Here is a 23985-nt window from a genome sequence, read left to right on the forward strand (position 1 = left end):
AGCAGGTACTGCACCGGGGTACTGGAGGCAGCAGGTACTGCACTGGGGTACTGGAGGCAGCAGGCACTGCACTGGGTATACCAGAGGCAGCAGGTACCTCACTTTGATACGGGAGGCAGCGGGTACTGCACTGGGGTCCTGGAGGCAGCAGGTTCTGCACTGGGGTACCAGAGGCAGCAGGTACTGCCCTGGGGTACTGGAAGCAGCAGGTACTGGCCTGAGGTACTGGAGGTGGGAGGTACTGCCATGGGGTAAGGGGCTGCAGGTTCTGCACTGGGGTACTGGAGGCAGCAGGTACTGCACGGGGTAGTTGAGGGAACTAGTACTGTGCTGGGGTACTGGAGACAGCAGGCACCACACTGGGGTACTGGAGGCAGCAGGTACTGCACTGGGGTACTGGAGGCAGCAGGTACTGCACTGGGGTACTGGAGGCAGCATGTACTGCACTGGGGTACTGGAGGCAGCAGGTACTGCACTGGGGTGCTGGAGGCAGCAGGTACTACTCTGAGGTACTGGAGGCAGCAGGTATACTGTACTGGGGCACTGGAGGTAGCAGGTACTGCACTCGGGTACTAGAGGAACAAGTACTGCACTGGGTTAATGGCAGAAGAAAGTACTGTACTGGGGTATGGGAGGCAGCAGGTACTGCACTTGGGTAGTGGAGGAGGCAGGTACTGCACTGGGGTCGTGGGGGCAGCAGATACTGCACTGGGGTCGTGGGGGCAGCAGGTACTGCACTGGGGTACGGGGGCAAGAAGGTACTGCACTGAGGTACTGGAGGCATCGGGTACTGCACTGGGATACTGGAGGCAGCAGGTTCTGCTCTGGGGTACTGGAGGCAGCAGGTACTGTACTGGGGTACTGGGGCAGCAGGTACTGCTTTGGGATACTAGGGCAGCAGCTACTGCACTGGGGTACTGGAGGCAGCAGGTACTGCACTGGGGTGGTGGAGGAAGTTGGTACTGCACTGGGGTGTTGGAGGCAGCAGGTACTGCACAGGAGTACTCGAGGCAGCAGGTACCGTACTGGGGTACTGGGGGCAGCAGGTACTGCACTGGGGTACTGGAGGCAGCAGGTACTGAACTGGGGTACTGGAGGCAGCGGGTACTGTACTGGGGTACTGGGGCAGCAGGTACTGCTTTGGGATACTAGGGCAGCAGGTACTGCACTGGATTATTGGAGGCAGCAGGTACTGCACTGGGGTGGTGAAGCAAGTTGGTACTGCACTGGGGTGTTGGAGGTAGCAGGTACTGCACAGGAGTACTCGAGGCAGCAGGTACCGTACTGGGGTACTAGGGGCAGCAGATACTGCACTGGGGTACTGGAGGCAGGAGGTATCGCACTGGGCTACTGGGGCCGCAGGTATTTCACTGGGGTACTGGAGGCAGCATGTACTGTACTGGGGTACTGGGAGCAGCAGGTTCTGCACTGGGGTACTGGGAGCAGCAGGTACTGCACTGGGGTCGTGGGGGCAGCAGGTAATGCACAGGGGTACTGGAGGCAGCAGATACTACACTGGGGTACTGGGGCAGCAGGTACTGCACTGGGGTCATGGGGGCAGCAGGTTCTGCACTGGGGTACTGGGAGCAGCAGGTTCTGCACTGGGGTACTGGAGGCAACGGGTACCACACTGTGGTACTGGAGGCAGCAGGTTTTGTACTGTGGTCCTGGAGGCAACGGGTACCACACTATGGTACTGGAGGCAGCAGGTACTGCACTGGGGTAGTGGGGGCAGCAGGTACTGCTCTGGGATACTGGAGGCAGTCGGTACTGAACTGGGGTATTGGAGGCAGCGGGTAATGCACTGGGGTACTGGAGACAGCATGTACTGCACTAGTGTACTGGGGCAGCAGGTACTGCACTGTGATACTAGGGCAGCAGGTACTGCACTGGGGTACTGGAGGCAGCAAGTACTGCAGTGGGGTGCTGGAGGCAGCAGGTACTGCACTGGGGTACTGGGAGCAGCAGGTACTGCACTGGGGTACTAGAGGCCACGGTTACTCCACTGTGGTACTCGGGGAAGCCAGTAGTGTGCTGGGGTACTGGAGGCAGGAGGTATTGCACTGGGGTACTTGGGCTGCAGTTACTTCACTGGGGTACTGGAGACAACAGGTACTGCACTGGGGTACTTGAGGCAACGGGTACTGCACAGGGGTACTGGGAGCAGCAGGTACTGAACTGTGGTACTGGAAGGAGCAGGTACTGCGCTGGGGTACTGGAGGCAGCAGGTACTGCACTGGGGTACCAGAGGCAGCAGGTACTGCACTGGGGTACCAGAGGCAGCAGGTACTTTACTGGTGTACTGGAGGCAGCAGGCACTGCACTGGGGTACTGAAGACAGCAGGTATTGCAATGGGGGAGTGGGGCCAACATGTACTGTACTGGGGGCAGCCAGTAGTGTGCTGGGTACTGGAGTCTGAGGTATCTCACTGGGCTACTGGGGCCGCAGGTACTTCACGGGGGTACTGGAGGCAGCATGTACTGCATTGGGGTACTGGAGGCAGCAGGTATCGCACAAGCATACTGGAGGCAGCAGGTACTGCACGGGGTAGTTGAGGGAACTAGTACTGTGCTGCGGTACTGGAGACAGCAGGTACTGCACTGGGGTACTGGAGGCAGCAGGCACTGCACTGTTGTACTGGAGGCATCGGGTACTGCACTGGGGTACTGAGGCAGCAGGTTCTGCTCTGGGATACTGGAGTCAGCAGGTACTGAACTGGGGTACTGGAGGCAGAGGGTACTGTACTGGGGGACTGGGGCAGCAGGTACTGCTTTGGGATACTAGGGCAGCAGGTACTGCACTGGGGTACTGGAGGCAGCAGGTACTGCACTGGGGTGGTGGGCGAAGTTGGTACTGCACTGGGGTGTTGGAGGCAGCAGGTCCTGCACAGGAGTACTCGAGGCAGCAGGTACCGTATTGGGGTACTAGGGGCAGCAGGTACTGCACTGGGGTACTGGAGGCAGGAGGTATTGCACTGGGCTACTGGGGCCGCAGGTATTTCACTCGGGTACTGGAGGCAGCATGTACTGCACTGGGGTAATGGGAGCAGCAGGTACTGCACTGTGGTACTGGAGGGAGCAGGTACTGCATTGGGGTACTGGGAGCAGCAGGTCCTGCACTGTGGTACTGGAGGTAGCAGGTCTTGCACCTGTGTACTCGAGGCAGCAGGTACTGCACTGGGGTACTGGAGGCAGCAGGTCCTGCACCTGTGTACTCGAGGCAGCAGGTACTGCACTGGGGTACTGGAGGCAGCAGGTACCGCACAAGCTTACTGGAGGCAGCAGGTACTGCACTCGGGTAGTTGAGAGAACAAGTACTGTGGTGGGGTACTGGAGATGGCAGGTATCGCACTGGGGTTCTGGAGGCAGCAGGTAGTTCACTGGGGTACTGGAGGCAGCAGGTACTGCACTGGGTTACTGGAGGGGACAGATACTGTACCGGGGTACTCGAGGCAGCAGATACTGCACTGGGGTACTGGAGGCAACAGATACTGCACCGGGGTACTGGAGGCAGCAGGTACTGCACCGGGGTACTGGAGGCAGCAGGTACTGCACTGGGGTACTGGAGGCAGCAGGCACTGCACTGGGTATACCAGAGGCAGCAGGTACCTCACTTTGATACGGGAGGCAGCGGGTACTGCACTGGGGTCCTGGAGGCAGCAGGTTCTGCACTGGGGTACCAGAGGCAGCAGGTACTGCCCTGGGGTACTGGAGGCAGCAGGTACTGGCCTGAGGTACTGGAGGTGGGAGGTACTGCCATGGGGTAAGGGGCTGCAGGTTCTGCACTGGGGTACTGGAGGCAGCAGGTACTGCACGGGGTAGTTGAGGGAACTAGTACTGTGCTGGGGTACTGGAGACAGCAGGCACCACACTGGGGTACTGGAGGCAGCAGGTACTGCACTGGGGTACTGGAGGCAGCAGGTACTGCACTGGGGTACTGGAGGCAGCATGTACTGCACTGGGGTACTGGAGGCAGCAGGTACTGCACTGGGGTGCTGGAGGCAGCAGGTACTACTCTGAGGTACTGGAGGCAGCAGGTATACTGCACTGGGGCACTGGAGGTAGCAGGTACTGCACTCGGGTACTAGAGGAACAAGTACTGCACTGGGTTAATGGCAGAAGAAAGTACTGTACTGTGGTATGGGAGGCAGCAGGTACTGCACTTGGGTAGTGGAGGAGGCAGGTACTGCACTGGGGTCGTGGGGGCAGCAGATACTGCACTGGGGTCGTGGGGGCAGCAGGTACTGCACTGGGGTACGGGGGCAAGAAGGTACTGCACTGAGGTACTGGAGGCATCGGGTACTGCACTGGGATACTGGAGGCAGCAGGTTCTGCTCTGGGGTACTGGAGGCAGCAGGTACTGTACTGGGGTACTGGGGCAGCAGGTACTGCTTTGGGATACTAGGGCAGCAGCTACTGCACTGGGGTACTGGAGGCAGCAGGTACTGCACTGGGGTGGTGGAGGAAGTTGGTACTGCACTGGGGTGTTGGAGGCAGCAGGTACTGCACAGGAGTACTCGAGGCAGCAGGTACCGTACTGGGGTACTGGGGGCAGCAGGTACTGCACTGGGGTACTGGAGGCAGCAGGTACTGAACTGGGGTACTGGAGGCAGCGGGTACTGTACTGGGGTACTGGGGCAGCAGGTACTGCTTTGGGATACTAGGGCAGCAGGTACTGCACTGGATTATTGGAGGCAGCAGGTACTGCACTGGGGTGGTGAAGCAAGTTGGTACTGCACTGGGGTGTTGGAGGTAGCAGGTACTGCACAGGAGTACTCGAGGCAGCAGGTACCGTACTGGGGTACTAGGGGCAGCAGATACTGCACTGGGGTACTGGAGGCAGGAGGTATCACACTGGGCTACTGGGGCCGCAGGTATTTCACTGGGGTACTGGAGGCAGCATGTACTGTACTGGGGTAATGGGAGCAGCAGGTACTGCACTGTGGTACTGGAGGCAGCAGGTCCTGCACCTGTGTACTCGAGGCAGCAGGTACTGCACTGGGGTACTGGAGGCAGCAGGTACCGCACAAGCTTACTGGAGGCAGCAGGTACTGCACTCGGGTAGTTGGGAGAACAAGTACTGTGGTGGGGTACTGGAGATGGCAGGTATCACACTGGGGTTCTGGAGGCAGCAGGTAGTTGACTGGGGTACTGGAGGCAGCAGGTACTGCACTGGGTTACTGGAGGGGACAGGTACTCTACCGGGGTACTCGAGGCAGCAGATACTGCACTGGGGTACTGGAGGCAACAGATACTGCACCGGGGTACTGGAGGCAGCAGGTACTGCACCAGGGTACTGGAGGCAGCAGGTACTGCACTGGGGTACTAGAGGCAGCAGGCACAGCACTGGGTATACCAGAGGCAGCAGGTACCTCACTTTGATACGGGAGGCAGCGGTTACTGCACTGGGGTCCTGGAGGCATCAGGTTCTGCATTGGGGTACCAGAGGCAGCAGGTACTGCACTTGGGTCCTGGAGGCAGCAGGAACTGCACTGGGGTACTGGAGGCAGCAGGTACTGTGCTGCGATACTGGAGGCAGCAGGTACTGCTTTGGGGTCCTGGAGGCAGCAGGTACTGCACTGGGGTATTGGAGACAGCAGGTACTGCACTGGGGTATTGGAGGCAGCTGGTACTGGCCTGAGGTACTGGAGGCTGGAGGTACTGTCCTGGGTTACTGGGGGCAGCAGGTACCGAACTGGGGTACTGTAGGCAGCAGGTACTGCACTGGGGTACTGGAGGCAGCGGGTACTGTACATGTTGTACTGAGGGCAACGGGTACTACACTGGGGTACTGAAGGCAGCAGGTACTGCCCTGGGGTACTGGAGGAAGCAGGTACTGGCCTGAGGTACTGGAGGTGGGAGGTACTGCCATGGGGTAAGGGGCTGCAGGTTCTGCACTGGGGTACTGGAGGCAGCAGGTACTGCACGGGGTAGTTGAGGGAACTAGTACTGTGCTGGGGTACTGGAGACAGCAGGTACCGCACTTGGGTACTGGAGGCAGCAGGTACTGCACTGGGGTACTGGAGGCAGCATGTACTGCACTGGGGTACTGGAGGCAGCAGGTACTGCACTGGGGTGCTGGAGGCAACATGTACTACTCTGAGGTACTGGAGGCAGCAGGTATACTGCACTGGGGCACTGGAGGTAGCAGGTACTGCACTCGGGTACTAGAGGAACAAGTACTGCACTGGGGTACTGGCAGAAGAAAGTACTGCACTGGGGTACGGGAGGCAGCAGGTACTGCACTGGGGTAGTGGAGGAGGCAGGTACTGCACTGGGGTAGTTGGGGCAGCAGCTACTGCACTGGGGTCATGGGGGCAGCAGGTACTGCACTGGGGTACTGGAGGCAGAAGGTACTGCACTGTTGTACTGGAGGCATCGGATACTGCACTGGAATACTGGAGGCAGCAGGTTCTGCTCTGGGATACTGGAGGCAGCAGGTACTGAACTGGGGTACTGGAGGCAGCGGGTACTGTACTGGTGTACTGGGGCAGCAGGTACTGCTTTGGGATACTAGGGCAGCAGCTACTGCACTGGGGTACTGGAGGCAGCAGGTACTGCACTGGGGTGGTGGAGGAAGTTGGTACTGCACTGGGGTGTTGGAGGCAGCAGGTACTGCACAGGAGTACTCGAGGCAGCAGGTACCGTACTGGGGTACTGGGGGAAGCAGGTACTGCACTGAGGTACTGGAGGCAGGAGGTATCGCACTGGGCTACTGGGGCCGCAGGTATTTCACTGGGGTACTGGAGGCAGCATGTACTGCACTGGGGTACTAGGAGAAGCAGGTACTGCACTGTGGTACTGGAGGGAGCAGGTACTGCATTGGGGTACTGGGAGCAGCAGGTCCTGCACTGAGGTACTGGAGGCAGCAGGTCTTGCACCTGTGTACTCGAGGCAGCAGGTACTGCACTGGGGTACTGGAGGCAGCAGGTCCTGCACCTGTGTACTCGAGGCAGCAGGTACTGCACTGGGGTACTGGAGGCAGCAGGTACCGCACAAGCTTACTGGAGGCAGCAGGTACAGCACTCCGGTAGTTGGGTGAACAAGTACTGTGGTGGGGTACTGGAGACGGCAGGTATCGCACTGGGGTTCTCGAGGCAGCAGGTACTTCACTGGGGTACTGGAGGCAGCAGGTACTGCACTGGGTTACTGGAGGGGACAGGTACTGTACCGGGGTACTGGAGGCAGCAGATACTGCACTGGGGTACAGGAGGCAACAGATACTGCACCGGGGTACTGGAGGCAGCAGGTACTGCACCGGGGTACTGGAGGCAGCAGGTACTGCACTGGGGTACTGGAGGCAGCAGGCACTGCACTGGGTATACCAGAGGCAGCAAGTACCTCACTTTGATACGGGAGGCAGCGGGTACTGCACTGGGGTACTGGAGGCAGCAGGCACTGCACTTTGTATACCAGAGGCAGCAGGTACCTCTCTTTGGTACTGAGGGCAGCAGGTACTGCACTGGGGTCCTGGAGGCAGCAGGTTCTGCACTGGGGTACCAGAGGCAGCAGGTTCTGCACTGGGGTACCAGAGGCAGCAGGTACTGCACTTGGGTCCTGGAGGCAGCAGGTACTGCACTGGGGTACTGGAGGCAGCAGGTACTGCATTGGGGTCCTGGAGGCAGCAGGTACTGCACTGGGGAATTGGTGACAACAGGTACTGCACTGGGGTATTGGAGGCAGGAGGTACTGCACTAGGGAGCTGGAGGCAGCAGGTACTGGCCTGAGGTACTGGAGGCTGGAGGTACTGTCCTGGGTTACTGGGGGCAGCAGGTACCGAACTGGGGTACTGTAGGCAGCAGGTACAGCACTGGGGTACTGGAGGCAGCGGGTACTGTACATGTGGTACTGAGGGCAACGGGTACTACACTGGGGTACTGAAGGGAGCAGGTACTGCCCTGGGGTACTGGAGGCAGGGAGGTACTGCCATGGGGTAAGGGGCAGCAGGTTCTGCACTGGGGTAGTGGAGGCAGCAGGTATTGCCCCGGGGTACTTGAGGCAATGGGTACTTCACTACGGAGCTGGAGGCAGCAGGTAGTGTGCTAGGATACTGGAGGTGGCAAGTACTGCACTGGTGTACTGGAGGTGGCAGGTACTACCCTGGGGTACTAGGTCAGCGGGTAATGCACTGGGGTACTGGAGGTGGCAGGTACTATCTTTTGGTACTGGGGGCAGAAGGTACCACACTGGGGTACTGGAGGCAGCAAGTAGTATGCTGGGGTACTGGAGGCAGCGGTTACCACGCTGGAGTATTGGAGGGCAGCAAATACTGCATCTGGGTAATGGAAGCAATGGAATCCTCCCTCTATATGCAAATCAGTCTTGAACTTGCTACAACCTGAGGTGGCGGGTGGGCAAAGTAATGTTGAACTGGGATGCGGCCCAAGAAATTACCCATGGCGGAGATTAATCCAAGCATTCATCCATCCCATGTATACTTTATTGTTAAATGTAAATGTAAATGTAAATTGATACTTGTATAGCGCACTACTCACCCGCAAGGGTATCAAGGCGCTTGTACGAATACCGCTGTGGAACCCATCCTGGCTTTCCCTGTGAGGCGTCCACTCCTGGGCACCCCCAAGGTGGAGGCCAGGCATCCTTAGCGTTGTGTGGGCCGTTGTGGAGATTAAGCAAGCTATTGCCCAGAGTTGCAGAGTGAGACTCCATGATTGGAATAGGCACCGTGGCGAGAATATCAGGTCCGTGGAATTTTTGAGCCCAAGACCCGCCAAGGCGGGGAATTGAACCCTGAACCCGGGCTAGACCTCGGCATCAGAGTCTGCCGCTCTAATCATTGAGCCACACTTCTCCACCCTAAAGGGGTCGGGGATGCCGAGATGTGGTCCGTGCACCCTGTGTCACTAGAACCAAGCTGTACCCGGCTGGGGAGCCCTAAGAAGGGTGGAACCGGCTCTGGGGGGCTTGTGTCCCGGTTCAGGGAGGACCTGGCCTGGTGGATGGGGCGGGACTGTTCGCTCAGGAGCAGGTAAAGACTGATCTGCCTATGGCAGGGTCTCAACTGAGGTGGCATGGTGGGCAAAAACAATGGATTCAGATGCAGCCTGAGTGATTACCGGGGTGGAGATTTATCCAAGCATTCATCCATCACTTTTAGAATACTTTAGTGCATCAGGGAGGGGTTTGGGGCTGTGAAAAGATGGTGTGTGGATAGGCTGTGCTTATGAACAGGAAAAGGTGCATAGAGCATGGAGTGCTTAAAACAAGAGTTTCTGAAGTACGCCGTAGAAGGATACTAGTCATGAAATCAGAATGCTGTGAGAGCAATGTGAGAAGTTAGCCTGGCATATGATGTCCACTATTCTAGTGGGCAACTTGCACCAATCTAAACGACCCTTATTGATGGTAGTTGTAAAGTTAACCTTCTAGAAAGCTATCCTAGTGGTAGCATGGACCAGCAGTCAATAGGCTAAGACTTCAGAGAGAGCATTAAGCAAGTTGTTTAACCAATTATAATCCCTTGAGTACCAAATGAAAGGACACCACACAAGGTATATATCAAATATATATGTATTTATTCTAAACACAACCCCTCTGCACTCTTTATGAGGTCAGAGGTAAAAGCACAATACAAGTTACTTAATTAGCATACGATAAGTTGCACAATATACAGTAATGCCCTAGGGGCCTCACAAACCATGTACTAATATAGTGGTATAAGAACCAGAACAAAAATAGTAAGTAGGCCTAGGGCCTAGGGAATCTTTGGGGATACACTAAACAACCAAAGGTTAGGAAGTAGGAGACCCACGGGAGATGCATGCAGTGACTAAACACAGTCGCGAGTTACCATTGACTTATAATGGAGAACGTAAAAGTTACAAAGTTACTGTTTGAGGCCACTTCCGGATGGGAGCACCAGAGTACTTATGTTACCTCACCCAGGGAAGCCGGGTGCATAGATGCCTTTTGGTGTCGGGTTTCCTCGATATTTTCTATGGAGATCTGAAAAAGAAGTGCTGCAGGCGACCAGAGGAAAGGTGTCCGGGTGGCTCCAAGGGAGGATCGAAGGTGTGAAGAACCTGAAAGCAGAGGGGACAGAGTCTGGGTCACAGGTCAGTGACAGGAAGGAACAAGGTGATGTCGCAATGATCTCAGGTGAAAAGGTGAAGCTTGTCTCTGCAGCCACGAGGTCCAGGAGGTGTTGACGATGACCAGGAGCTGGATTCGAGCTGTCACACAAAGGATCTGGTTGACTGCTGTATCAGTATCCGGATTGGCCCCAACAAGCCTTGGCAAACTTAATCCACGCAGGAAGTGAAGATTGGATTTGGTGCAGACCAGAAAGGTCTGTGGCACTTCTCCTTTGCAGGGAAGCTGGTGCAAGCCTGGAGCAACAAGGAAAGCAGTTTAAATTTAAAGGAAAGTCTTCAGGGGGCTCACTAGCCAACGGACTAGGAACCAGGAAGACACGTCGAGCTGAAATGCAAGAGCAGGCCCCACGCAGCACTCGCGGAGTGTGGAGGGCTGAGCTTCGGTGCACATGGTGCTCCAGTCTGGGGTTTCTCGTACCCCAATGCACAACTTCGAGTTACCTCAGGAGTTGATGCAGTTAGCAAAATGCAGGATGTCCAGGAGTTCCGGTCCCACGTCTCTCGTGTCCACCACGGGTCTCAGCTTTGCTGTGGGTGTGGGTCAGGGTCAGTGATGTCTGGAAGTCTATGTCCTGTGTCGCTGAGTCTTTGGGTTCCAGCGGGAGCATCGACAAAGCAGACCGGCAAGTTACTGGTGGTGCCTGTTTGCACACGGTGGTAAGTACTTGACCACAAGGGAGATGTCTTCCGTCTTCTAGTCAGAATAGAATGTCGAAGGTCCAAGATTTCTATATCAAAGTTGCGTTCCAGGATAACATAAAGTCCTGGGGACACAGCCCCTATACTTATACTCAGTTAGGGGCTGGATTAGCTGCTAGGTCCCTCCTATGGGTGGACCTACGAAGGGGTGTTTACATCCCTTTCCCTTTGTCCAGTTTCGTGCCAGAGCAGGGCTGGAGTGCCACCGGCAACTGGTTTGAACCGGGCTATGCATGGAGCACCTTGTGTGCCCCCGGCAGTGTCTGGAAAAGCATTTCTGAATGCAGCCCTCCCTGCCCCTATACACTACAGGCTGTCTGGGGAGGTGCTGGCACCTCCCTTGACAGGAAATCTATTGTCCAGGCCTCCCCTACTGGAGTTTCATCGAGCATCAGGAGGTCAGACTCGTGTCTGTGGCAGCAGCATCCATTTTGTGATGCTGAGGCTGTTTAACTTTAACTGGGGTTAGCAGTAACTACATGTCTTCTCCCTCTAGAAGGGTGGAATGCTGTTAGACGGAGACCCGGAGGGTCGGCCGAGTACAGGGGGGAGCGGCCTCCGGAGAGGGCCGTCTCCGGCGATCGTACAGACAAGTAACTTCCCCCCCACAGATGGACACCACACAAGGATGAAGTATACACACTTTATATAAGGTTCTTGAGGCAAGGTTATCAGCGATACAGTGGGGTCAGGACACGAGGGTCCTCCCAATTCTAGTCTCTGTAGGGAAAGGGGTAGCGGGACAGTCTTGGTACCTGTCTGGTACAGGGGGCGCAAGAAGGAGCTCACAATCCTCGAGCTTAGGGGTCTGCAAGGTCGGGCCGCGGCAGCGCCAGCAGGCTAGGATGATAGTTCTCGGCAAGGAGGGCCGCGGCAGCGCCAGCAGGCTAGGATGATAGTCCTCGGCAAGGAGGGCCGCGGCAGCGCCAGCAGGCCAGGATGAATGCTTTACGACGAGGAGGGCCGCGGCAGCGCCAGCAGGCTAGGATGATGGTTCACGTTGCAGAGGGGCCGCGGCAGCGCCAGCAGGCCAAGGTGGTGGTTCATAAGGATGGGCCGCGGCAGCGCCGGCAGGCCAAGACGAAGGTGCACGTTGCAGAAGGCCGCGGCAGTGCCAGCAGGCTTCAGAGGTGGTTCACAAGGCAGGGCTGTGGCAGCGCCAGCAGTCCGTCCAGGATGAGTTCTTCTCGGTGTCTCTCGACTCCAGGATACAACTGCCTTCCTGCTCTGGAGCTTCCCCAGTTATAGGTCTGGTCTCCTTTGATGTCCGGACCCTCGCACTTGGAGGTCGGGAGGTCCGGGATGAGGGAGTCCAGACACCCAGCAGGGGGGTGTAGCCAGCACCCGGGGATGCCGGGGGCGATCAACACCTGGCGGGGGAGAGCCATCGACACTCCTTCTCCCATTGACCTGCCAAGTGGTCTCTTCACCTCCTGGGTGGATGGTGGCGCCTCGATGTCGGGGCCTGGCCAGGCCCAGGTTTGGGGTCGAGTCGAGGCCATGTGGCCTCGTGATGCAGTGTCCAAAGATGGCGGCTGGGCCGGGGCAATGGTGCTGACGGGGGCCCGGGCTAGCCGATACTGGGGTGTTCGGGAGCTGGAGTTCCGTTGTGGACGAGTTGCGGGTTGCCTCGGTGGGTTGCCGGGATGGTTCTTGTCGAGAATACAGGAGAGCAGGGGTCCGGTCCCCGTCAGGCGGGGAGGGAGCGGCCCTTCCACGAGGCCTGTCAAACAAATGCTACCCCCGCCACCAGAACTGGTGGGGGGGCTAGTATTCCAAAGTGTTTGACACCTTACAAACATGTTTTGATGAAGCCAAACAAAAGCTAGCATTAACCGCGAGGACTATAATGCACTTAAGAGTATATGGTATGGCTGTATCATAGAACAGCTACAAAGAGATGGTTCCGAAAGCTGCGGAGGGGCTCAGCTCATGCTAGGGCACTCTCTCACATAACACCAATCACTCTGCCTCCAGGATTGTTAGGACCTTCCATAGGAGTGAATTATAGGTGCATATGTGTCTATATATAAGGTAGACATAGGTATACTATATCTAAGTAAGGGGTGATTACACCACCTTACCCAAGCTGAGTGAACAGCCTGTGGTGTCAGTTTGGATGGCCAGCCAGGGGTGGCATAATACATGCTGCAGCCACTGGTAGGCCTTGGATGCACCTTTGCCCTGGGTACCTATGGTACACTATACAGGGGCTCAGAAAGGTGACCCAGTAACGAATATGGTATGTACCTAAAGTACATGGTATCAATTTAGAGAGAGAACATCTAGGCTGGGTTCCTGATTAGCAGGGCCACAGCCAGTCTAAAGTCGAAAAAACAGAATATCACAGCAAAAAGTGGGGGTGACCATAGGAAGCAGACCCTATTCTCCTACAAGCAGTTTGGTCATGCTTAAGGCAAAACAAACATAATGAAAGGTAGGAAAGCCTTTAAAAGGGAGATAGCTGAAATAGGCACCAAAGCCATCCAATCAGGACCAGAGGTCTGTGATACGCACCAACGCCGTCCTATCAGGATCAGAGGGCTGAGATAAGCACCAAAGCCATCCAATCAGATACGAAGGGCTGAGATAGACACCAAAGCCATCCAATCAGGATCAGAGAGCTGAGAGAGTCACCAACATTATCCAATCAGGATCAGAAGGCTGTGATACGCACCAAAGCCATCCAAGCAGGATAAGAGGGCATAGATATGCACCAAAGCCATCCAATCAGATTCAGAGGGCTGAGATAGACACTAAAACCATCTAATAAGAATCAGAGGGCTGAGATCGACACCAAAGCCATCCAGTCAAGATCTCAGAGCTGAGATAGGCACCAAAACCATCCAATCCGGATCAGAGGGCTAAGATAGGCACCAAAGCCATCCAATCAGGATCAGAGAGCTGAGATGGGCACTAAAACCATCCGATCAGGATCAGAGGACTAAGATGGGCACCAAAACCATCCAATCAGGATCAGAGGGCTAAGATAGGCACCAAAGCATCCAGTCAGGATCAGAGGGCTGACGCAGGGCCCACTTTTATGTTATGCGGTTGAAACATTAGCTAAAAGTGTGCACTTCCCAGACCTAAACAGCATAAGTCTGTATCAATATGAGAGAAAGTAATGCAATAAAAAGTGTGCATGGAACTGAACACTCAAACTCTCTAACAGCTTGTGGGACAGAAATACAATCCCTAATTGAGTATAGCATTTTAGAGACACTATGGGTTTCATTAAGCTATTCAGTCATTATAGTTTAAAGCGCGCCTGTTGGTGAGAATGTTGACGTGGCTACACATGTTTGAACCTTCAGCTCTTTGGCTCAGGGCTGCATACATAAAAGCGAGAACTGTCAGGGTCTATATACTTATTGCTGTCTGAACCACACAGGAGCAGAATGACGCTAGATCCCAATACCCTTCTCAGAACCAACCCTGCTAGGTCTTTTAGTATTCCATTGCAGGTACGTTCTCAGGGGGGAAAGGGGTTGGGACAGAGAAGAGACTGCTCCCAATATTCTGCCTGTTCAGCTACGTTGTCTTCTTCTCCTTACAGGACTGCAACAGTAAAATGTAAAAAACCTTTATTTACTGTGCCTTTCAACTTACTGTTTTCTTATATTGTGTATAAATAACTTATCTTACCCGAAGGTTTACTGAAGCTTACGTCTCTTCTACTTCTCATGTATTGTTTGCTAGGTTGTATGAGAAGTCTTCACTCAAATCTCTTTTCTTTCGTTCTCAGGTACAATCTGCACTTGAACCTGCTATTCCTTAAAGTAAGAAAGATAAGGTAAGTATTTATTTCTGTATTCCTAATTTAAATACTTTTTGGGTTTCTCTTTCTTTCTATTAACTCACTGTTAAGAGACTGGAGTGGTCCTTGAACTGGGGTTTCTGGAGTAGGATGACTGTTTTTTCTGTATTTAATTAGTTCTTAAACAATGCTTCAGAACCTTGGTTAAATGTTAAAAGGAAGCCTTCATTTTATTCAGGCCATCAGTTTTAATGTTTGCTGGAAGCACAATTTATTTTGCACTGGTTTTAATGTTTGCCGAAGAGTTAATTTATTCTGGCCATACATTACTGGAGTACTTTAACTGGGCCTTCACTTATTTATCTTCAAACTTAACACATGGCGGCTTTTGACCCTGACTTCACCTTTTAATGAATTCTCTGAAGAGTGAACAAGTTGCCGACTTTTGACCCTGACTTCACCTTTTAATTAATTCTCTGAAGAGTGAACAAGTTGCCGACTTTTGACCCTGAATTCACCTTTTAATTAATTCTCTGAAGAGTGAACACATTTGTAAAACACAGCGTGAAAGGTCACACCTGGGTCTGACAGATTCTAGAACAGCTGAATAAGACAGCTTGATTTAAAAAGCTTTGTATTTAATCTTCTCAGCTAAGGAAAGCTTTTACTTAAAGGTTGTTCCAGTTTTCAAAGGAAGGAAAATATATTCTGACTTCGTTTCCATTTATCTCTGACATGATAACCTTGTCTCACAGAATGTTTATATTAGCTACAAGTTTAATACTAACCTGATTAGTGAGGGAATGTAGTTCTGATGAAGATAACCCAGATCGCAACTACCCTATCTGACTTTCACAATGCTGGGAAAGCAGGTGCTCTTCCAATTATTTCTTCAGTGAAGTGCACAGTGGAATGTTGAAGCACACTTCACCAGGTGTTCTGAAGTCTACAAGACTAGACTGCTAACAGCGGTATGCTGTTTAAGCATGGGCGGAAAATCCGTTACGCTCGCGGATTTTGCGGATTTTCGGGAAATCCGCAATCCGCGAGATTTGCGAATTTCCCGCAAAATCCGCAAATCCGCGAGCAGCGGATTTTGCTCGCGCTGCTCGCACTGTTCGCGTGAGTTCGCGCCCCGCGAATAAGTGCAAAATTGCAGAAATACGATCTTAGCAAAACTGAAAGTAACTACTTACCAGGTTCAAAAGTTCAGGCACATCATTAGTCGCCATTTCCTGTAGTGCTTCCTGAGGGGCCCCTCCAGAGTTCAGTTGCCAGTTGAAACTATTATGTGACCCTGCTCTGAACCTCAGAATAGTTACACATATGCCACAAAGGTCCTGAATTACAGCTAAGGGATACAAGCAGGAGCCAGGCTGGAAGTTAAAATCCATTAATCAGCCCCTAATTCATTATTGTCAGTTGGGGCAGGGCAGGTGTTGTAACTAATTTTGCAACAATGAAAGCACTTAGCAAGTGCAAAAGATCACTAATCAGGGCGCACTAAGGAAGCAGGTGCCAGCTAAAAAAATATTCTGTGACACATTAATCAGCCCCAAATTAATTCAGGTCACTTGAGGCAGGGAAGGTGTGCTTTGCTTTGCCGAAAATAATGTACACTGGACAACCAGAGGGTGTGGTGATGAAACAGAGGGTGGCATGGGTGGGCCAGAGGGTGGCATGAGTAGTCAGAGAGTGGCAGTGGTGACAGAGAGTGGCAGTGATGAAGAAGAGTGTCCCAAACAGGCTGGACACGTAGAAACAACAAGTTCGCGAAACTTGCGACCCGACAGGTAAGTTCGCAATTTGCGAAATTGTAAAAACCCTCGCGAACTGGCAGAAACACGGGCGAACACAAAAAAAAAAAATCCGCAAATTCGCGGGAATTCGCGGATTTTGCGGATTGCGAATCCGCAAATCCGCAAAATTCGCGGATTGCCAATCCGCAAAATCCGCTCATGCTTAATGCTGTTGCAGAATGTGCATGTTGTCAGCCATCTTGGAGTTCCATCAGTGCCAACAAGCACTCCAGCTTGAGAGATTAACTGACTTTTGATAACTTAGTAGGAGGGAGGTGGTAGCCAGCATTGCGTTAAAAGGAAGAAACCTCCAGTGAGTCCTGACAGTACCCCCTCCCAACGGGGTTTCCTCCAATCGTGGTTTAGCAGGGAATTGTGCATGAAAAGCTCTAATTCATCGAGGGGTATGGACATTAGTACTCTTTTCCCAGGAACGTTCATCAGGTCCCTAACCCTGCCAATCAATAAGATAGAAAAATTCATTACGTATGAATCTAAAATGCGTTTAACTTCATGCTCTGCCTCACCATCAACAATCAGAGGATCAGGAGGGGAGGTCCTGCGCAACCCCGGTTGAAATGGTTTGAGGAGAGAAACATGAAAGACTGGATGAATGTTGGTAGTGTTAGGAAGAGATAGTTGATAAGTGACTGGATTTATGACTTTCTCAATTGGATAAGGACCCATAAAACGTGGCTGAAATCTACGGGGACCTTTAAGTCTAAGATTTTTTGTACTCAAGCAGACTAAATCTCCTACATGAAGCTCAGATTCTTTTCTATGTTTAGGGTCAGCAAAGTGTTTGTATCGATCCTTCGCGATCGACAGATTCTGGGTTACTGAGTGATGTATCTTAGTTAACTGTCGGGCGATATATTGAACTGCAGGGACGTTAACTTCATCAAAATTAGCATGAGAATTGGGATGTCTGCCTGAGTTTATAAAGAAAAAGGAGTGGCCAGTGGATACATTTATAGCATTATTGTGAGCATACTCCACAGTCCATAATGGTCAGGCCAGTCACCCTCCACGTCTAACAAATAAGGTCTGAGGTGTTGTTCTAAGTCTTGGTTAATGCGTTGAGTTTGACCATCAGTTTCTGGGTGAAAACTGGTGGAATACTGATGGTCAATATTAAGGCCCTTGATGTAAGCCTTCCAAAATTGTGATAGGAACTGGGAGCCCCTGTCTGAAATGAGAACCCTAAAGATTCCATGAAGGCGAATAACATGTTGATTGAAAAGTTGGGACAATTGTTTAGCAGTGGGTGTACCTTTGAAGGGTATATAATGTGCCATCTTAATAAAGGTGTCGACAACCACAAGAATGGTATCATACCCATGGGAAGAAGGTAGATCAACATTCAAATCTAAGGAGACAGTATGCCAAGGATATGGGGGAGTAGGCATGGGTTGTAGGGGACCTTTAGGAGCTTGCCTGTCCGATTTTCCTCGTGCACAAATCTCAAAGCCTAGCACATATTGACGGACGTCTCTGCACATATATGGCCACCAGAAACGACGTTTGAGTAATTCTTCAGTTTTCACAACACCTTTGTGGCCGGCCAGAGGGTTGTCGTGACATTCCTGCATCGCCTTCAACTGTAGCTCTTTGGTGGGCAAATATAAAGTGGTGCCGAAATAGGGAAGCCCGTTGCGAATGAAACATTGTGGATCTTCCATGGCCCAGATCTCCATTTCAAGGTCGGACATCAAATTCTGAATGTGATGTTCAAAAGGTTCCAAAGAAATAGTTCCAATGAATTTTCCATCAGGCATGATTTGCTGATTTTCAATAGCTGAAGTTTGATTTTCTGTATTGAGTCTTGAGAGGACGTCAGCCTTTCCGTTTTTTGATCCAGGACGAAAGGTGATAACAAAGTCAAAGTCTGCAAAGTAAAGAGACCAACGCAGCTGATGTGGTGTGAGAGTTCGAGCAGATTGCAAAAATTTGAGGTTGCGGTGGTCCGTAAACACTGTTACCGTGTGTTTTGCCCCAATTAAATAATGTCTCCAATCTTTGAAGGCATCCTTGATTGCCAGGAGTTCTTTTTCTGTACTAGTGTAGTTGCGTTCCGCAGGATTAAGTTTGCGGGACGGATATGCCACTGGGTGTAAGTGTCCTGTGTCCTTGTGCCTCTGAGAAAGTATCCCTCCGATGGCTAGGTCCGATGCGTCTGTCTCCAGATAAAAAGGCTCAGAGCATGAAGCAACACTGGTGCTGTGGTGAAACTGTCCTTCATCAACTGAAAGCCTCTTCTGCTTCTTTGGACCATTGGAACGGAACTCCCTTCTTCAGAAGACGAGTCAGCGGAAGTATCTCATTGGAGAATCTATTAATGAATTTTCTGTAAAAATTAGAGAATCCGATAAAGCTTTGAACCTCCTTAATACAGGTAGGAGATTTCCAATCTGTTATCACCTTCACTTTTTCTTCATCCATTTGAACTCCTGCAGGCGATAACACAAAACCTAAGAATTCTACGGTATCTGTGTTGAAAAGGCATTTTTCCAATTTCACGCACGGAGAGTTTTCTCGTAGAAGTTGTAAAATAGCTCTGACCTGGTTGTGGTGTTCTTCAACTGAGTTGGAATAAATCAGGATGTCATCTATGTAGACTATAGCACATCAGTCAATGAATTCACTTAAGACATCGTTGATAAAGTACTGGAATGCTGGTGGTGCTTTACAGAGACCATATGGCATCACAAGATACTCATAAAGGCCAAATTTGGTCCTGAACGCAGTCTTCCACTCGTCGCCTTCTCGAAGTCTAATCAAGTGGTATGCTCCTCGTAATTATAGACAAGTGTATATCTTTGCTTCCTTCACTTGATCAATTAGTACCAATATGAGAGGCAACGGATAATGATTCTTAACAGTTATCATGTTAATGCTTTAAAGTCAATACAAGGCCTGAGATCTCCATCTTTTTTCTGCACGAAAAAAAGTGGGGAAGAGACAGGAGACTGCGACGGTCGAATAAATCCGTTCACCAGATTCTTAGCTAGGTATTCCTTCAAATGAATGTTTTCCTTCTCCGTTAAGCCGTAAACCCTGCTGCACAGTAGATTAGCCCCTGGTTCTAAATCAATTTTGCCGGCATAGGGCCTGTGGGGGGGGAGGGGGGTAACGTCTCTGCTTTAATCTCATCAAAGACATCAGCAAGGTCTTGGTATTCTTCTAGTATCTTAGTAGTTTGGATCACACATACCGAACTTCCACCTTCACACAGCTGGATGGCTGCGCAGGACACAGAAAAATCTGTTTGATCATTGAAACAATTTTTGGTGCAGTAGTTTGAATTTAATTGAATAGTTCGGGCTCCCCAATCAATTAACGGGTTGTGCTCAGTTAACCATGGTAAACCTAGAATCAGTTGAAACTGGGGGGCGTCTATTAAATTAAATTGCAAGATCTCTTGGTGTTCCTCGACAGTAATCATGTGTACCAATTCTGTATGGCTTGTTATGGGCCCTAAAGTTAATTCTGTACCATCCACCACTCGGACCTTCTCACTTTTCTCCTTCTTGATAGCTTGTAAACCAATCAGGTTAGAGAATTTGTGGTCGCAGAAGTTACCTGTTGCCCCGGAATCCACCATGACGGTTATTCCTGTCAAAACCATACCTCTAAACCTTAATGTCACTGTCATAACCAAATGTGGTGAGGAGGCTTGTAGTGTATTTGCCAATTGGTGATTTGTTGGAGTTGTTTTTCAATTCGCATCCACAGGCCCAACTCCGCTTACCTGTGGTGCCTATAGTTTTCCTTCTCCTTTGCTGGCAGTTTTGGTCTCTTTTAACAGTTCTTGACAAAATGTCCACTTCCTCCACAATATAGGCACAGTTTGTTCAGCCTTCTCTTTTCTTTTTCTTCTTCTGACTACACCAATTTGCATGGGTTCAATTCCCGAAGAACTCTCTACTGTCTGTGTGGATTCAGTTTTTAAAACGGTCAAAACAGGGAACACTTGGTCTAAACTCCTTCCGCCGTTCTCCTTTCTGCTCACTTTACCGATAATCAATCTCTAAGGTTAAATCCATTAAGGCAGAGATATCAGTGGGGCGAATAGGGATTTGAGATAGTGTCCTTCAGTTCCTCTCGCAATCCTCTATAGAATACTGCTGCTCTTTTATCCTCGGGCCAGTTGGTCTCGACCACTAGTTTATTAAATTGGGCTAGGTAAGACACAAGTTCTTGGTTTCCTTGTTTTAACTCCAACAGTTCGTTGTCTGAAGCTTCAGATGCTTTTCTCCTATCGAAAATTCAGAGTAATTCCTTCTTGAATTCATCTAAACTGTACAAAATCGGGTCATCCTTAGTTACTAGTGGCATGGACCATGAGGTGGCATCCCCACTAAGGTAGGACAAGATAAAAGCCACTTGTGATTGAGCATCGGGGAAGATCGTTGGGCGGCACATAAAATGCAGAGAGCATTGGGTCAAAAAAACGTGTGCTTTCTGCGGGTCTCCATTGAATCGCTCTGGAGTGGAGAGAGGAATGACTGGGGATAATGAGTCGATTACTTGTGCGGGGGCAAAGGATGAAGTGCTGATTTTAGGACTCTGGGTTTCAAAGGATGTGGTTCTTGGCCTAGATTTCAAAACGGGTGTTCCTGTTTTAAAGGTAATTATCTCCTCTCTTAGTATTTTATTTTCCTCTCTAACTGCCACTAAGTCCCTTTGTATATTACTCAAAATATCGTCCACATTTTTAAAATCAATTCCTTCTGCCATTCTGCTCAGGTGCTGTTACCAACGTGGATACTTCACTCTGTCAGGGTCTATATACTTATTCCTGTCTGAACCACACAGGAGCAGAATGACGCTAGATCCTAATACCCTTCTCAGAACCAACCCTGCTAGGTCTTTTAGTATTCCATTGCAGGTACGTTCTAAGGGGGAAAGGGGTTGGGACAGAGAAGAGCTCCAATATTCTGCCTGTTCAGCTACGTTGTCTTCTTCTTCTTACAGGACTGCAACAGAAACATGTAAAAAACCTTTATTTACTGTGCCTTTTAACTTACTGTTTTTTCTATTGTTCATAAATAACTTATCTTACCCGAAGGTTTACTGAAGCTTACTTCTCTTCTACTTCTCATGTATTGTTTGCTAGGTTGTATGAGAAGTCTTCACTCAAATCTCTTTTCTTTCGTTCTCAGGTACAATCTGCACTTGAACCTGCTATTCCTTAAAGTAAGAAAGATAAGGTAAGTATTTATTTCTGTATTCCTAATTTACGTAATTTTTGGGCTTCTCTTTCTTTCTATTAACTCACTATTAAGAGACTGGAGTGGTCCTTGAACTGGGGTTTCTGGAGTAGGATGACTGTTTTTTCTGTATTTAATTAGTTCTTAAACAATGCTTCAGAACCTTGGTTAAATGTTAAAAGGAAGCCTTCCTTTTATTCAGGCCATCAGTTTTAATGTTTGCTGGAAGCACTATTTATTTTGCACTGAGTTTTAATGTTTGCTGAAGAGTTAATTTATTCTGGCCATAGAACATTACTGGAGTACTTTAACTGGGCCTCCACTTATTTATCTTCAAACTTAACACATGGCAAGAGAAAGAAATATGCCGGCATTTGACCCTGACTTCACCTTTTAATTAATTCTCTGACGAGTGAACAAGTTTCAGTCAAAGAAGACATGTGTGAAAGGTCACACCCGGGTCTGACAGATTCTGGAACAGCTGAATAAGACAGCTTGATTTAAAAAGCTTTGTATTTAATCTTCTCAGCTAAGGAAAGCTCTTACTGAAAGGTTGTTCCAGTTTTCAAAGGAAGGAAAATATATTCTGACTTCGTTTCCATTTATCTCTGACATGATAACCTTTTCTCACATAATGTTTTATATTAGCTACAAGTTTAATACTAACCTGATTAGGGAATGTAGTTCTGATGAAGCTAACCCTGATTTTATCGCAACTGACTTTCACAATGCTGGGAAAGCAGGTGCTCTTCCAATTATTTCTTCAGTGAAGTGCACAGTGGAATGTTGAAGCACACTTCACCAGGGGTTCTGAAGCCTAAAAGACTAGACTGCTAACAGCGGTATGCTGTTGCAGAATGTGCGTGTTGGCAGCCATCTTGGAGTTCCATCGGTGCCAACAAGCACTCCAGCTTGAGGGATGAACTGACTTTTGATAACTTAGTAGGGGGGTGATGGTAGCCAGCATTGCGTTAAAATGAGGAAACCTCCTGTGAGTCCTGACAAGAAGCTACGAAAAGGGTACTCTTATTTCGCGTGTTCCCAAGCCCTAGCCGTACACTATTCATGCAGTCAGTGAGAATCGGGGGCTCAGCTACAACAAATGACACGGATTACACAGGGAGGGATGGTAGACCGGCTCCTTACTGCGGTGCCGGTAGCATGAGCTGCATACCGCAACCATACACCCGCAATCAACAATTAGTACCGTCATGTCTCCATCAGTGTAAAATGACAGCCATGTTAGGTGAACTTCATCAGCTAACAGAGCCCTGTGCTTTGCTCATGAGCAGCATCTGTGTGTGTACTGATGCGCTGCCTGCGGTATCCACCATAAATATGTGTCCCCAGCTGTCCGAGATTCTTAAAGTCTATGAGCTCCACGGTATCTATACGTAGCCGGTAGGACTATCTCACCTTCTGGCACATCTTCAACTCCCCTCTCTCTCACTTGGTCTCTTCCTGCAGATAATTTCACAACCATGGAGCTAACGCTGCTGGTGCTGGTGCTGGTCTTGGTCGCCGCTGGTGTTTCTGAAGGTAAGTTCTACACCAGGTTACTCATAGTATTTCATAAAGCAAGCAACTGTCGATAGAGCCTCTGGGATCTCACTAGGTCCATGGGACCGACTGCAGGTCTGAGAGCCTCTTGGATCTCACTAGGTCCATGGGACCGACTGCAGGTCTGAGAGCCTCTTGGATCTCACTAGGTCCATGGGACCGACTGCAGATCGTAGAGCCTCTGGGATCTCACTGGGTCCATGGGACCGACTGCAGATCCTAGAGCCTCTGGGATCTCACTAGGTCCATGGGACCGACTGCAGGTCTAAGAGCCTCTTGGATCTTACTAGGTCCATGGGACCATCTGCAGGTCTGAGAGCCTCTGGGATCTCACTGGGTCCATGGAACCGTCTGGAGTTCTGAGGGGTTCTGGGATCTCACCGGGTCCATGGGACCATCTGCAGATCCTAGAGCCTCTGGAATCTCACTGGGTCCTTGGGACCGACTGCAGGTCTGAGAGCCTCTGGGATCTCACTGGGTCCATGGGACCATCTGGAGGTCTGGGGGCCTCTGGGTCCATGTGACCGACTGTAGATCCTAGAGCCTCTGGGATCTCACTGAGTCCATGGGACCGACTGTAGATCGTAGAGCCTCTGAGATTCCCATAGGTCCATGGGACCAACTGTAGATCCTAGAGCCTCTGGGATCTCACTGGGTCCATGGGACCGACTGCAGGTCTGAGCGCCTCTGGGATGTCGCTAGGTCCATAGCAGCATCTGCAGGTCTGAGTGCCTGTGTCGCTTTCAGCAGTCAGATACTGTATGTCTACTCGTTGATCCCAATGTCCTGCAGAGCAGCCCTTGAAATAAGCTGCTAGAGGCAAACACGAGGTTTTAGTT

At 50.9% G+C, this 23985-nt stretch overlaps 1 protein-coding gene across 2 annotated transcripts in view; it reads left to right on the top strand.

Moving 5' to 3' along the window:
- LOC147660924 (uncharacterized) overlaps window positions 1-23985 on the top strand; it is a 102779-nt gene that overhangs the window by 43742 nt on the left and 35052 nt on the right. For both annotated transcript variants that reach the window (XM_086951422.1, XM_086951421.1), the window contains exons 2-4: window positions 14563-14610; window positions 21539-21586; window positions 23054-23125. In XM_086951422.1, the coding sequence (XP_086807548.1) occupies window positions 23068-23125 (58 nt within the window). In that variant the 5' untranslated portion in view covers window positions 14563-14610; window positions 21539-21586; window positions 23054-23067. The remainder of the gene's footprint in view (window positions 1-14562; window positions 14611-21538; window positions 21587-23053; window positions 23126-23985) is intronic.

Source organism: Lissotriton vulgaris, unplaced genomic scaffold (genome assembly GCF_964263255.1).
Source record: "Lissotriton vulgaris unplaced genomic scaffold, aLisVul1.2 SCAFFOLD_3302, whole genome shotgun sequence".
NCBI classification, from domain to species: Eukaryota; Metazoa; Chordata; class Amphibia; order Caudata; family Salamandridae; genus Lissotriton; species Lissotriton vulgaris.